This window comes from Monodon monoceros, unplaced genomic scaffold, assembly GCF_005190385.1.
Source record: "Monodon monoceros isolate NGI ecotype Baffin Bay Population unplaced genomic scaffold, NGI_Narwhal_1 Super_Scaffold_13, whole genome shotgun sequence".
In the NCBI taxonomy this organism is placed as follows: domain Eukaryota; kingdom Metazoa; phylum Chordata; class Mammalia; order Artiodactyla; family Monodontidae; genus Monodon; species Monodon monoceros.
Window position 1 is genome coordinate 29,330,354 of NW_021703769.1, and position 14,717 is coordinate 29,345,070.

Sequence of the window (14,717 nt, forward strand, 5' to 3'; positions counted from 1 at the left end):
CCAAACTGATCAATTAGCAAGTATTGATCTTTTTCCCCTTCCAAACATCTCTGAAATTTAAACTTTCCATTCCCATAATTTGGGCCTTCATTGTCTCTCACATGAGCTCTTGCACACATTTGTGAAATATTCTCCCTGATTGATCTCACACACCCCCACCACTCAATCTAGTTCTATCCTGCTTTTTACCTAACGTTTCTAAAACATGAATCTCTCCAATTACTCCCCGACTTAGACCCTTTAGAGGCACTCTAGCCCCTGTAAACCTAGGCTCTTTAGCAAGGCCATAAGGCTTGTGACCCAGATATTCTCTCTCTCTAGCCCCACCCTCTACCTTCCTTCTACCCCCAACTCTCCAGCAATGCCTAACCACTCTAAATTCCCCGACCACACTCACTAAACATGATTATGTTCCAGGACCCATTCTAGGCACTGCAGATAAATTCTAGACAAAGTTAACTCAAGGAGCGACCTTCCAACAGGGAAACCAGTAAGTAAATAAAGAATAATTTCTGATACTGCTGAATGCAATGAGGATAATGAAGCTGAAGGTGATAGAGCATGATCAAAGGCCAATGGGGTAATTTTAGTTAGCATGGATGGGGAAATGACTTTTGAGAGGAAACCTAAATAATGGTGGGAGGAGTCCATTTTAAAACAAATTCTCATAGACCCCAAGTGTTTATAAAAGTTACCTGTATCAAGTTTCTTACATATATATAATCTTCTTATGCTTGTGGCTCTAATACAAACCTGAAGCCCCCTAGACTACCTATTATGGGAGTAATACATTTCCTTCTTGTCAGAGCTACTTGCCATGAAAAACATTCTGCCTGGTCATCAGATTTGGGAACCACTGGCCCAACAGGCACTCATGTAATTCTACTCTTCTAGGTCCAATTTTAAGGAGAAAATATCCTTGGGAGTGGGGCGAGGAGGAATTATATAAGAGAAGTAGAAATGCAGACAAGGGAGCTAAGAGGAAGATATTAAGGTAATTCTGAAATGGCTCTTTGAAACAGGAAGAACGAGCAACTAACGACAACCAACCAAATCTAAATGAAAATGAAAAGGACTTTAATTTTAGAGGGTGTGAAGAAAACATGAATGGGGGAAAAATGGTGAAATGTAAGTGAAGCTGTAAAAGATTCTTACTTAAAACAAAGTATAAGAAAATCACTTATTTAAAATGAGCTTTAGACAATGCCTGACTACACTTCTGTCCTAAAAATTCAAAATAACCATGAGATGAGGCCGGTAAACTGAAAGGAAAATGAGATAGGAGTTACTTGACCATAAGACATTTTAAGATGTTTATTATTTACCTGCACAAATTAACAGAAACTTATACAACTGAACCAGGTTACAATTAATTCACAGTAACTAACGTATGCTAGCTTCTATCTGCCACAGACAAGAACACAACCAAGACTCCTCAACAGATGATTTTATTACCAAATCTACATTCTGGATTTTATAACTGTTTCACAACACCCGGCACAGTGCACATCTACAGCATTTATGACTAGAAATGACCCTGAAGGCCCTTCAGAGAGCAGAGGTGAACACTTTCTCATGGAGAAAGGCCAGCTTTTCTAAGCGAGATCGTTTCAGTAGTGGGAGCCATTCCCAGTGAGATAACTCCACCACATGGTATCCAAGCTGATTCAGCTGCCGCCTCTTCATATTATGTAGTCCAAGCAGATCCCTGGAACCATAGCAATACTGGTTCTTGTTTGTCAACTGAATAGCCAGCTTCACTTGTGGGGCCTGCCTGCAGGCCGGGGGGCACAGGCCAGCCATCTCCATGGCCTCCAATCTGTCTGCCGTATTGCAAAGGGAGCCCCCCATAGGTATGGCCGCCTCCTCCTCTAATTTCATGGGCTGCTGCCCACTGTCTGACTCAGTTTCCCCCTGCAAATGCCCTCCTGATTTCCCTTTTAGTAGCTGATTCATCAAATCATCTGTAAGGCTGATTCCCACATGCTTAAGCCTTAATTTGGCTACATCTTCAGTTGGTGTGGCTTCTCTGTTAAATGGTAATGGCTTCATGTTACCATCAAGCTGAACCTCTAAATCAGAAGATCGGGTATGAGGCAAAATCATATGGTGTTTGACATACTGGGGCCCACCCAACATGGTCTCAAGTAAAAAGAGAGCTTCTAGGAATTCAGGCTTTGAGTTCATATCCTTCCTTGCTAAATTCCACAGCATTTCCAATGCCTTTTGCTGAAGGTGAGAACTAAGACGATTGCCTCTGTAATCTGGACACTCAATGCCAACTGTACCATCAAGAGTATAAAGCTCCTTGGTGACCTCAAACTTACTTCTCTCTTGAGCTAACCTGACAAACCCTGGACTCAAAGCGAAATCTATGAGCTCTACTGGAAAGTACTCAGAAAATGCCAGGCCCAGCAGGCAGGTGAGCAGGTGTTCTGGGTATCGGTTGAACTCAGGCATCTTTCTGTGAATCTCATTTATCAGGCTAGAATAAAACTCTTCTGCATTGGGTGGCTTATAATTCAGAGTTCCAAATGACCACAGAATCTTGGCAACATCTTTACTTCGACAGTATGCTACCCTAGGAGGCAAAGAAGCAGCTACAGCATTCATTACTCCTTCATCCAGGATGCGTAAGGCTGAGCAGGCAAGAGTCAGGTGCATGACACCTTGAACTCCCAGGGAAGGAATTCGCTGAGGAGCAATCTGTCCAAACTGCTTCATGAAATTTACGTGATCCACATGAGTGAAACGGAACATTTTAAGAATATTCACTAAGGCATAACTACTCAGATGCTGCATGTCAGCACAAGCCAGGTCTCCAATTTTCCGCATGACAAATTCAGAGAGACTACTACTAGATTTAAAAAACCCCAAACAGATTGTACCAACCTCCTCTAAATTAATCAAATCTATATACTTGAGGATTAATGATTCCAATTTTTTCATTAGGTCCTGGGGTGCCTGACGACTTTCACCTATAATATAAATTAAGTGAATCAGCTGGGACAAGGATAGCTCTTTCCAGTGCAAATTAAGATAACTAAAAAAGATTTTTAAAAACCGAGGTACTCTGCGGCCCAAGTACCGCCAGAGGTCAGCCACCAAGAGAAGTTGATCCAGACTCACCTCCCATACCTTATGGCAAAATTTGGTTTCAAACACATCTAGCATTGAATGGGAATGAGGAATTCCTAAACTGACAAAGGCTTTCAAAATACTGATCAGATCTGGGGCATCAAAGAGATTTATGTTTTTCACACTCAGCTGGCAGAGCACAGCAAAGCTGGCACTGGACAGCAAAACAGGATGCTGCTCTGCAGGCAAAGAGCTCAGCTTACAAAAATAGTCAGCAATAATTTGAGGCTGGAGATTATCTTGATAAACTGTGACTTTGTGCAAAATTAGTTCACCTTCTGAAACAGACAGGGGCTGACAAGTCTCAGACCTGTTATAGCTGTGAAGCTGGTATTCTGGTCTTAGCTGTAGGAAAACTCGAGGGTCTTCAAAGGAATCAAAAGTTTCCACATCCTCTTCATCAACTCTCATGGCCCTGGGTGAGCCCGGCTTCAACGTGCTGGCCTTAGAGGCAGAAGCCCTGCTGAATTCCAAACCGGGGAGGGTACTGCTAATTGTCAGAATTCTCCCAGAAGCAGAGGTGCTACAAATGTTAACTTTTTTGGCAGGATGGCAGAGGCTGTTTTCTGGAGAGTCCTGTCCTTTGCACCATGTGCAGCTTCTCATATTCCAACATGCCACACTTTGGGTTGCAATGTAGGTAAAAGGATTGCAAAAAGCTCGATATCTTAAAGGTTTTAACAGCTTGAGAGTGGCTGCCATTCTGGTGTCAGAACTGATCATTTTGGCAGTCAGAACACAGTCCTCACTGGTTTGACCAAGCAATTTCTTGTTTACATGGTTCTTGATTAGAGCTGGATGAGAAGGCATTCCACAGAAACTGCCTGGAAATCTTCGGCATATCACAAGAGCCATGGATCACAAATGACTGGGCCAGAATTGGTGCCAGATACTGAAAGAAGGGCAGATGAAGAGTAAGTGGCTTCCACCTATCATAATACCAAAATTTACACACTATATAAATGGATTAAAACTACACCACTGTCCACTCAAGTAAGTTCAATGCTGGTGAACGCCCAAACCACAAGACAGCATACATCAAGGATAAACCCCATGTACCTTGAGTAAAGGCACAGGAAAGCCCCAAACCCAGGGTACTATTGGGCAGTTCTTTGGACTGCTCCTCAGTCTGAACTTCCTTTGTCCTCTGGACAGACTTCCTTTATGCTTAGAAACAGCTGTTCCACTAACATCCAACAGGAAGGAGGCAGGCAGATTTCCAAAAAGAAAGCTGGGAACAAAAGTGAGCAACGTATTCCACCTCTTTGATATCAACACATAAAGAGCACACTTGGAGAATAAGAAAGTTGGTAAAAGCTGCCATACTAACAGCTAAAGTAAAAAGTGGGATTTGGGGTAAAGTTTAGTTAATTATACCCACAATAACCTTCCCTGTTCCTCCTTTTGATTACAGAATTTGGTTGTTCTAATGCTGCTCCTGTACCTCTTAGAAGATGCCTATCCTCCTTCCAGACCTCTCCAGTCTAAATCACTATCACAGAGTAGTCACGTACTTGGGAAGTAAACTCAAAAACTCACTCACAAGGAATGAAATTGTGCCATTTGCAGACATGGATAGACCTAGAGACTGTCATACAGAGTGAATTAAGTCAGAAGGAGAAAAACAAATATCATATAATATAGCTTATATGTGGAATCTAGAAAAAATGGTACAGATGAACTTATCTGCAAAGAAGAAATAGAGACACAGACGTAGAGAACAAATGTATGGATACCAAGGGTGGGGAGTGGGATGAATTGGGAGATTGAGATTGACATATATACACTACTATGTATAAAATAGATAACTAATGAGAACCTACTGTACAGCACAGGGAACTCTACTCAGTGCTCTGTGGTGACCTAAATGGGAAGGAAAACTAAAAAAGAGGGGATATATGTATATGTATAACTGATTCACTTTGCTGTACCACAGAAACACAGCATTGTAAAGCAACAATACTCCAATAAAAAATAAAAAACTCACCCACTTTGGTGGGGGAGGGCAGAAGGCCCAGGCCCTACTCACTGTCAATTCATGGGTGGGACACAAAGAGCATCTCAAAGATGGGCTCAGGGAGCACCAATTCATGCAACTGCCCTGCTGACAAGGGGACAGCACAGCTTTCCTCTGGAGGAGGCAGATTAGCAATGCTTCCAGTGAGTCAGGTGTTGATTATCCTGCCTGTGAGCAGCCCAAGTCCCATTTTTCTCCTACAGTAGAAACCATGAGAGGCTATGAAAATGACTCTGCTGTACTCTTGCTTTCAATGTTTATTGTCTTTCCCTCCACTTGAGAAATACCAAGGCCCGACAAAGAAAACCCAGGGAGCCCTAAGCTGCCAAGATATGGACCAGACAGGGCTCTTGCTGCAGAAAATCCCATGAGGGTTCTGAGGGTGCCAGAATGACTTTCTGAAATGCCCAAGCAACCCCCGTCAGTCCCTTCCTTCCAGAGCCCACAGCATAAGAAATAGAGGACTGCAGGGCAGGCCAGTAGCATTTTTCAGGTAGCCCAGCTACACAGGCTTCTCTGGATGGCAGAAATGTATGCTCTAATTTCTTTGTGAACCAGAACGGAATTCTCTCATGCCAAATCTTTATACGCTTGGTTTCTTACTGTGGCCTGGGGACCATTCTGCCCACTATGTTTCAATCTGTGGGTCCAGATGCTATAGATCAGGTGTTAGCAAACTATGGCTCAGAGCCCAAATCCAGCCCTCCATCTGTTTTGTTTTTTTTTTTAATTTTTTAAAATTTATTTTTATTTTTGGCTGCGTTGGGTCTTCGTTGCTGCGCGTGGGCTTTCTCTAGTTGTGGCGAGCGGGGGCTACTCTTCGTTGCAGTGCGTGGGCTTCTCATTGCGGTGGCTTCTCGTTGCGGAGCACGGGCTCTAGGCATGCAGGCTTCAGTAGTTGTGGCGCACGGGCTTAGCTGTTCCGCGGCATGTGGGATCTTCCCGGACCAGGGCTCGAACCTGTGTCCCCTGCACTGGCGGGCAGATTCTTAACCACTGCGCCACCAGGGAAGTCCCCTTCCATCTGTTTTTCTAAGTAAAGTTTTATCGGAACATAGCCAGGCCATTTGTTAAATATTGTCTATGGCTGCTTTCTCACTACAAGAGCAGAGTTGAGTAATTTTGGCAGAGAATATATGGCCTGCAAAGCATAAAATATTTACTATCTGGCCCTTTACAGAAAAAGTTTGCTATAGACCATTAGCTTACTCCTATGAATGCATATGGCCCACTTTTTAAAAATTAGAAAACATCAGAAAAACAGTACTGAAATAAATTTTTCTTGAACACTTAGATGATAATTAAAGATTTATGCCTCAAAATAGTCACTAGGAATCTCAATTAATATTGCAGCCCAGGCACGGTGGGAACAAAGGAGAGAGCAATTAATGGAACTCTTCAGCTGACAGGGCTTTTAAGAATACCTGTTTCAGAGGACTTCCCTGGTGGTCCAGTGGTTAAGAATCCGCCTTCCAATGGAGGGAATGTGGGTTCGATCCCTGGTCGGGGAACTAAGATCCCACATGCCGCAGGGCAACTAAGCCCGCATGCCGCAACTACTGAGGCCGCGCGCTCTGGAGCCTGCGTGCCACAACTAGAGAGAAGCCTGCACACCGCAATGCCCACATGCCACAACAAAGGTCCTGCGTGCTGCAACTGAGACCTGACGCAGCCAAATAAATAAATATTAAAAGAAAAAAAAAGAAAGACTACCTGTTTCGGAACCTGGAATCTAAATTTAATTCAACACAACGTGCAACTAAAGCAATTGTTCAAAGTCCTTCTTCTCATCTTGGGAACTAGATCTGAAGAAATAACTTAAAAAAAAAAAAAGAAAAAAAAAAATTTTTTTAAGGGGATTCCCTGGTGGCGCAGTGGTTGAGAGTCCGCCTGCCGATGCAGGGGACACGGGTTCGTGCCCCGATCCGGGAGGGTCCCACATGCCGTGGAGCAGCTGGGCCCGGGAGCCATGGCCGCTGGGCCTGCGCGTCTGGAGCCTGTGCTCCGCGGCGGTAGAGGCCACAACGGTGAGAGGCCCGCGTACCGCAAAAAAAAAAAAAAAAAAAAAAAAATTTTTTTTAACAATAGCAAAAAACTGAAAACCCATTATGTCTCTCCAGAACGAGGAGGGTGATTTACAGAATAAGTGTGTGTCAGGCATCAACACATGAAAAAGTACATACAAACAGTCAGTGGAACAAACAGAACACAACAAGTGCCATCACTTAAAATATACTGGGTTGGCCAAAAAGTTCATTCGGGTTTTCCCAAATGAACTTTTATAAAAGGAAAGTAACTATGTAGCTTCTTTGTTGGGGGACTTTCTGCTACACCTTTGATAAATTCACTTTTTTTTCCTTTTTATTGGGGTTAAAACTGTTAAATAGAAGAGTACATGGATTAATTTAACAAATACTTTTATAAATAATATAATTTTAAAAGCACATTAAATAATTTAAGTTACTGCAATTAATACTACCTAAGAGTACTTAATGAGATTACTGTATGTGGTCCTGAAATGAACAAAAGAACCACGTGGAACATCATTTGACTGGTGTAGATCCAGTGTTTCGAATTGATGTGGCTCTTTTTGATACAGGCTAAGGGACTTCCCTGCTGGTCCAGTGATAAGACTTCACGCGTCCAACGCAGGGGGGCGTGGGTTCGATCCCTGGTCTGGGAACTAAGATTCCACATGCTGCGCGGCACAGCCAAAAAAAAAAAAAATACAGGCTACGTCCCAAGATGGAAATAACAAGAGCCACAATTGTCTCAGGGTCTCCACTGTGGCAAGCCTTGAATGAGCTGCTTTATCTGCATCAGTTCCAATCCTTACAACTTTTCTGTAAGGTAAGTTTTATTATCTCCATATTGTTGATAAGTAAAAAGAGTCTTCACAAGATTAAGAAATCTGCTGAAGATTACACAGCCAAGGGACAGAATGCGGTTTGACATCACATCAAAGATTATCTGATTCCAAAACCCACATTGCTAGTGTATTGGAAAGACAAGAAGGGGAGTCAGATTCCAGGCAGGGGTGTGGGGGGGGACCCCAAACAATCTATACGGTTTCCAGGTGCCAGAAAGCTAGAGGACTAGAACTGGGTGAGCCCAAAAGCCCCTCATACCTCTAATAGTGTAAGATTCCAGCTATCACTAGTATATACTACTCATAAAAAGAACAAAAAGAAAATCTCAAAGACCAAAATCTACATGAAGGAATGAGTTTACAAGATGCCCCAGTATCGGGCTTTCCTGGTGGCACAGTGGTTGGGAGTCCGCCTGCCGATGCAGGGGACACGGGTTCGTGCCCCGGTCCGGGAAGATCCCACATGCCACGGAGCGGCTGGGCCCGTGAGCCATGACCACTGAGCCTGCGCATCCGGAGCCTGTGCTCCGTAACGGGAGAGACCACAACAGTGAGAGGCCCGCGTACCGCAGAAAAAAAACAAAAACAAAAACAAGATGCCCCAGTATTAAGGTAAAGAGAACTATAATTGAAGTTTATACATAAGTTCAACATAGAAAGGAAGTAAAGGGAAACCCCAGGATAATGATGAAGATCCCAGGACTACAGCTGTGAGCAGACACAATGAGCAACTAGTTTATGCTGGAGGAGATGGATATTACATAGGAGAGAAGATTTACATTTCTGATGGGTAATCTGAGGATGAACAAGTAATAGGTAGATGGAAAACCAAGCCAATAACAGCAACAAAAATGATTAATTCCAAACAACACAAAAAAGTTGTACAAGACAGAAAGTGTTATATTACTCTCCTTACTCAGCTGTAAACAATATTTACATAATCTTACTTATATAAACCTTGAATATCTGCCTCACCAAAAATTATGAGCAACCTATGTTGGGACATTAAAGGGAGGGGAAGTGGGGTAGAAGAAAACTGAGTAGTGATACAAGAGACCTAGAGCATCAAAGTCCATAACAAAGAAGTCAAAAGATTTTATAGACATAGATATATCCTAGAAATCAAGAAATAGAAACACAAATGTTATTTAGAAATACACCAATGAATGCCAAAAGAAACAGGCAAATAGTTGAAAAGTGACTCTGGGTAACAAAAATGGAGGGAGAAAAGAAAGGAAATTAATTTTAGTGTTATAAGATCTGTCAAACTATTTGCCTTTTTTTTTTTTTTGGCAGTGCTGCATGGCTTGTGGAATCTTAGTTCCTGGACCAGGGACTGAACCTGTGCCCTCAGCAGTGAAAGTGCAGAGTCCTAACCACTGGGCCACCAGGGAATTCAACTACATAAGCCATGTATTTTTCTTTCTTAATAAATTTATTTATTTATTTATTTTTGGCTGCATTGGATCCTCGTTGCTGCACATGGACTTTCTTTTAGTTGTGGCGAGTGAGGTCTACTCTTCGTTGTGGTGTGCGGGCCTCTCATTGCGGTGGCTTCTCTTGTTGCACAGCACGGGCTCTAGGCGCGTGGGCTTCAGTGGTTGTGGCGCATGGGCTCAGTAGTTCTGGCTCACGGGCTCTAGAGCACAGGCTCAATAGTTGTGGCACACGGGCTTAGTTGCTCCGCAGCATGTGGGATCTTCCCAGACCAGGGCTCGAACCCATGTCCCCTGCATCAGCAGGTGGATTCTTAACCGCTGCGCCACCAGGGAAGCCCCAAGCCATGTATTTTTAATTTAAAAACTTAAATTTACAAAATGCATGTTCTAACAGGAAATTAAAGTGTTCTTCAAGAAGATAATCAGGGACTTCTCTGGTGGTCCAGTGGGTAAGACTCCGCGCTGCCAATGTAGGGGGCCCACGTTCCATCCCTGGTCAGGGAACTAGATCCCACATGCCGCAACGAAGATCCCACGTGCTGCAACTAAGACCCAGTGCAGCCAAAATAAATAAATAAAAATGAATATTTAAAAAAAAAAGACAATCAGTGAATAGAGAAAGCAACCTTGGGACTTCCCTGGTAGTGCAGCGGTTGGGAGTCTGCCTGCCAATGCAGGGGACGTGGGTTCAAGCCCTGGTCCTGGAGGATCCCACATGCCGCGGAGCGGCTGAGCCCGTGCGCCACAACTGCTGAGCCTGCACTCTGGAGCTCTCGAGCCACAACTACTGGGCCTGTGTGCCACAACTGTTGAGGCCCACGTGCCTGGAGCCCATGCTCTGCAACAGGAGAAGCCACTGCATGAGAGGCCCGTGCACTGCAACGAGGAGCGGCCCTCGCTCTCTGCAACTGGAGGGAGCCTGCGTGCAGCAACGAGGACCCAACACAGCCAAAAAATATTAAATAAATAAATAAATAAATACTTTTTTTTTTAAAAAAAAGAAAGAAACCTACATACTCAAGGAAAATGCTGAAAACTTATTTCTAGTACAAGCACTTCCTATTGTCTGCAGAACTTCTCTGTGGATGCCCAGTAACAGAACGATGACAAAATAAATAATCTTAGAGCCATGCAGAGTGAAATTGCAAATGGCAAACAGCAGCTACTCACTTTTTCACCATGTAACTTTTAGCACAACTGTATAGACACCATATCTATGTCTACAGATCTGAAATATAACCACTTCAGAAGCTGGGTATTAAGTACTGTGGAGAAGGAAAGGGAAGAAACACAAGGAAGATACAGAACCAATAAAGCAGAAGAGTGGGGGGGAAAAGGCACTACAAAAGAGAGGAGGCCAGAATATTTTGCCCAGATAGAGAAAAATATAGCTGAGAGTTAGTTCCTCCTTACGTAAGGGCTCCCAGACAATCCATAAGAAAGCTGGAAAGAGAACACTATGAGATGCCCAATCAATAACTCCCGATGTCTCCTCTAAAGGTTCAAATTTATGTGACATCATTTCACAAAACCCCTTTCCTAGTTAAGTGCCCCAAGGATACTCTCCTTCCCATCTCCTCTTTAGGGGTCCTAAAGAACCAGAGTGGAGCCTCAGAGACCACTGGACCAACCATGGCTGTTCTGAAAGGCACTGCCCAAACCACCCTGAATGATGTGATTTCACAAGAGCGAGAAATCTTACCTTTCCACCTTCCAGGTACAGGTCTGAGCAAGGCCGAATAGCTTCGTTTTAAACTACAGTCCAGAAGTTAGAGGAGGGGAGCCAGGCGGAGGAAGGCAGCCATGCTAACTGTAGATTAAGTATATGACACCCTCAGCATATTCAATTTACCAGTTACCGGATCTCATCCCTTAATTCTGATTTGATTCTTTTGCTAGAAAAATTTAACCCACTTATATCCTGATAAAATTACCACAAATAAATGGATACTTCAAACTCCATTTTCGTTTTAGCAAATAATATGTTGAGTAGCCCTGAGAATTAAAATAGCAAAAAACGAACTTCCTCTAGGCACTGCAGTCTACGAGAGGATTGACAAAAATCCCAACATGTAAACTACCTGCACCCACAACCATGTGAAAAAATTTCCAAATAAACAGTCCAAGTACCTATCACTGTTAGCACAACCGAACATTTGGCTTTATCTGTTTTCCTAGATGTGCAAGGCTGCACAGTATAGTATCTCAGACAAGTGAAGGGGAAGCATCAGAATTCTTTGGTATCAAAGTTGACTTATTTGCATGATGAATGACAAGGCTTTGTTGGGGACCAGGAAAAATAAACCAATGAATGGGGAAGAAAATCATACTGACAAATTAGATGTGCATAACTGCCAAAAACCTCACTTTCTCAGCTGTCTTATGCAGCACAGAGTCTTTAGGTTTTATTCTGGTCTACCAGGCAGAAGCAAATTCATCCCAGAGCTTGCCCAAGGCCATTCAGAGCAGTGAGTCACAGAATCTAGGTGACTGTTCTTACTATTCACAAAGTGTGAGCAAAGTGCAGAAAACATAAATTCAGATTCCAGCAGCAACAAATGACTAAAGCACAAAACATTAGCCATGTTGGTGCTAAAGCACTTGGCTCCAGCTCCACAGGATGAAGCACCGTCCAAGGGTCTGTAGTGAGCGGGCAATGAAGCATCACCCGAGGAGGCCCATGCACGTAACTGGTATGGAGAGGCCCCAAAGCTCCCTGAGTCAGGCAAGAAGAGCTGTGTCATGATTTGTACGGAAAGAGAAATGGCAATTATTTTTCTTATCCCTGGAGAGAAAAAAGGGAGGGGGACACCAATAACACCCTTAGACTTGTGCAACCAGAAACTATCTGTTAAAAAATGGGGAAAGGGTATATATCGTAGTGATAGTTACTGAAGACTCAACCTCTCCCAGGTACTGAGCAAAATGCCGCAAGGCCTTGCTGCTCAAAGTGCGGCCTGCGGAGCAGCGGCATCAGCCTCACCTGGAAACTGGTGAGAAACGCTGAATCTCAGGCCCCACCCCAGGCTTACAGAATCCGAACCTCCAGATTCCAGTGAATCGCATGCAGATTGAAGTGTGATAAGAGAAGCGGCAGAATATCTCACTACGCTCTCACAAAAGACCTGTGAAGCAAGTACTGTTATCATCTCCGTCTCACAGAGGAAAACTCAAGGTTCAGGTAAGCAGCCTGCCAAAGGCCACAGAACTCCGGGTCGCCGAGGTTCTCCCTAGAGCCGGGCCTTGGACAGGTGCCCGCAGCCCGCGCCGGGAAGCGCAGCCCAGCTCGGCAGGGAGCGCCGCCGCGGCCTCCTCTCTGGCCGCCGTCACTCACCTGAGCCTGTGGAGCGCGGGCGCCGCAACACCAGTCGCCACTCCCGCGAGCGGCCGCGGCTCGGCGACTCCTCCAGCTACCCCCGGGCCGCACAGCCCCACTTCCGGCCAACTGCCCGTTACTTCCGTATGCTGTGCGAGTTACGGGTGCGGCCGAGGCTCAAAAGACTCTGTCAGCGTTTTCCAAAGACGTTTTCCACAGGAAGATGTTGCTGCAGAGACAGGACCTACGAAGGGAAAACCGCGCTGTGGATGGACGGCTCTGAAAGTCACTGAATAGCCTAGATACAGGTTGGAATCTCAGACCGCTACACAGGGTTTATGGCCTTGGGGAAGTCACGTTAATTCTCTAAGCCAAGTTTCTTATCTGCACAATGAGGTAATCATGCATTTATAATAGAGATATATCTAGAAAGCGTTCTCAGGAGGAGGGTTAGTGATGGATAGACGAGCCTGTTAGGAGAAATGGATGTGAGGAGCTGGGCTGAAAAGGCCAGGGCTTTGGCAGATGTGCCAGGGTGATCCTCCACCTCCCCAAGTAGGGGGGCTCCCACCTGAGTGGGTATGGGCAACCAGGCAGGGAAGAGACTCTCGAGACTTCCAGGAGGACTTGGCCCCAGACGGCCGTCCCTGGGGGCACTGGAGACGACCAGTGTGATCAGGGTGGTCACACCTTGTCCGTGCCTTGGCTGCTGATCCACCCATCCTAAGGGCTGTGAAGGGGACCTGAGAAATGGTGCTCCCTCCAGGGCACCGTCTTGACAGGGAGGACACTTCACTGCAAGGAGAGGCAAGCCTGGCATCCCAACTCCTGAGCTCTGTGGAGGGCACTATTTGCCTGGGGGTGAGCATTTTGGGCCCTAGACCACTGACACCACTGCTCAGAGAGGGTTCTCTCACCGGGGCTGGACCAGGGCAAACACTGTGAGTTGCTGATTATGACTCTGTCCTTGCCAGCAGAACCCAGAGAGAGAGCCTAGGCGATGAAATGAACTGTAATGGCTCCTTGCACGTTGCTCCAGCCACGACAATCCCGTTCCTCTTTGCCAATACTCAATTTCCCAGGCTCCCCTGAAGTGAGAAGAGCATGTGACTCAGTTCCAGCCCACAAAATTTAAAGGGAATGGTGCTGTGAAGCTTCTTGGAAAGCTTTTACTTTCATGATAGAGTGCTGCTGCCTCAGTCACTTCACGCAGCGGTGGCTGCCGCCTTGTGGCATGGAGGGAACATGCAAAAGATGGGAGAGGAGGAGGATGAAAAGTCTAGGTCCTTGATGAACCAACACCTATGACACTTAGAGGATGCTTATGTCCAGACTTTTTGTCAGGTGAGGAAAAAAGAACCACTCTTTGAGGTCCTGTGTTACTTGTAGCAGAGTGCATTCTTGATTGAGGGTCTTTGTGAGGATGACCAAAGGAATTATAAAGGACAGCTTCCTACTTGAAGCACGCTTGGGTCGCTTCTGCCTTTGGGGCCTCACCACTAATTACAAACCGGTTCTCAGCCTTCATGTGTTCTGCCCTCAGACTTTGGCTACTCACTGTAAGGTGGCTCAGGATGCTGCAGGCTGCATCTAGTTGTCCTGCATCACCTGCCTTCTGACCAGCAGTCTGTTATCCAGATTCTGAGCTGGAACTAGTTTGAAACCCTTTTGGCAACAGTCTGAGCTGAAGAGAAAGCCCCTTTGGGCAGAAACGTGGAACCACTACTCCTCCTGGGCAACAGGGAGGAGCTTGGGCTTTGGGCCAACCTCCTGGCACGGCCCAGTGAGCACCTCCAGTCTCATGCCTCCTCTGGGAAATGTTTACTCCAGCTTTGCCCTCCACACCCCCCTCACCCAGCCTCACCTCCCACACCTGCAAAGACACAAGCATGCCAAAAGAGTGCCACTCAAGAGGCTTTCTCCATTTTATTTCTTTGG

The 14,717-nt window shown here is 45.2% G+C and overlaps 2 protein-coding genes across 5 annotated transcripts in view; both read right to left on the bottom strand.

The window, feature by feature from the left end:
• The window catches only part of UBOX5 (U-box domain containing 5), a 32,884-nt gene extending 19,980 nt beyond the window's left edge, over positions 1-12,904 (bottom strand). For 2 of the 4 annotated variants that reach the window (XM_029220769.1, XM_029220766.1), the window contains exons 1-2: positions 12,798-12,904; positions 11,166-11,273 (exon numbers count right to left, since the gene is read on the bottom strand). The gene's annotated coding sequence lies outside the window, so the exon portion shown is untranslated. Of the gene's footprint in view, positions 1-3,448; positions 3,576-11,165; positions 11,274-12,797 lie in introns of those variants that run through there. The other 2 variants (XM_029220767.1, XM_029220768.1) reach the window with 2 other exon arrangements.
• FASTKD5 (FAST kinase domains 5) lies at positions 747-12,898 on the bottom strand. The gene is made up of 3 exons (XM_029220765.1): positions 12,798-12,898; positions 11,166-11,273; positions 747-4,030 (listed from the first exon to the last, which is right to left on the bottom strand). Exon 3 carries the CDS (start codon positions 3,991-3,993, stop codon positions 1,549-1,551), a length of 2,445 nt encoding a protein of 814 aa, XP_029076598.1. The 5' UTR covers positions 3,994-4,030; positions 11,166-11,273; positions 12,798-12,898; the 3' UTR covers positions 747-1,548.
• Positions 12,905-14,717: the final 1,813 nt, after the last annotated feature.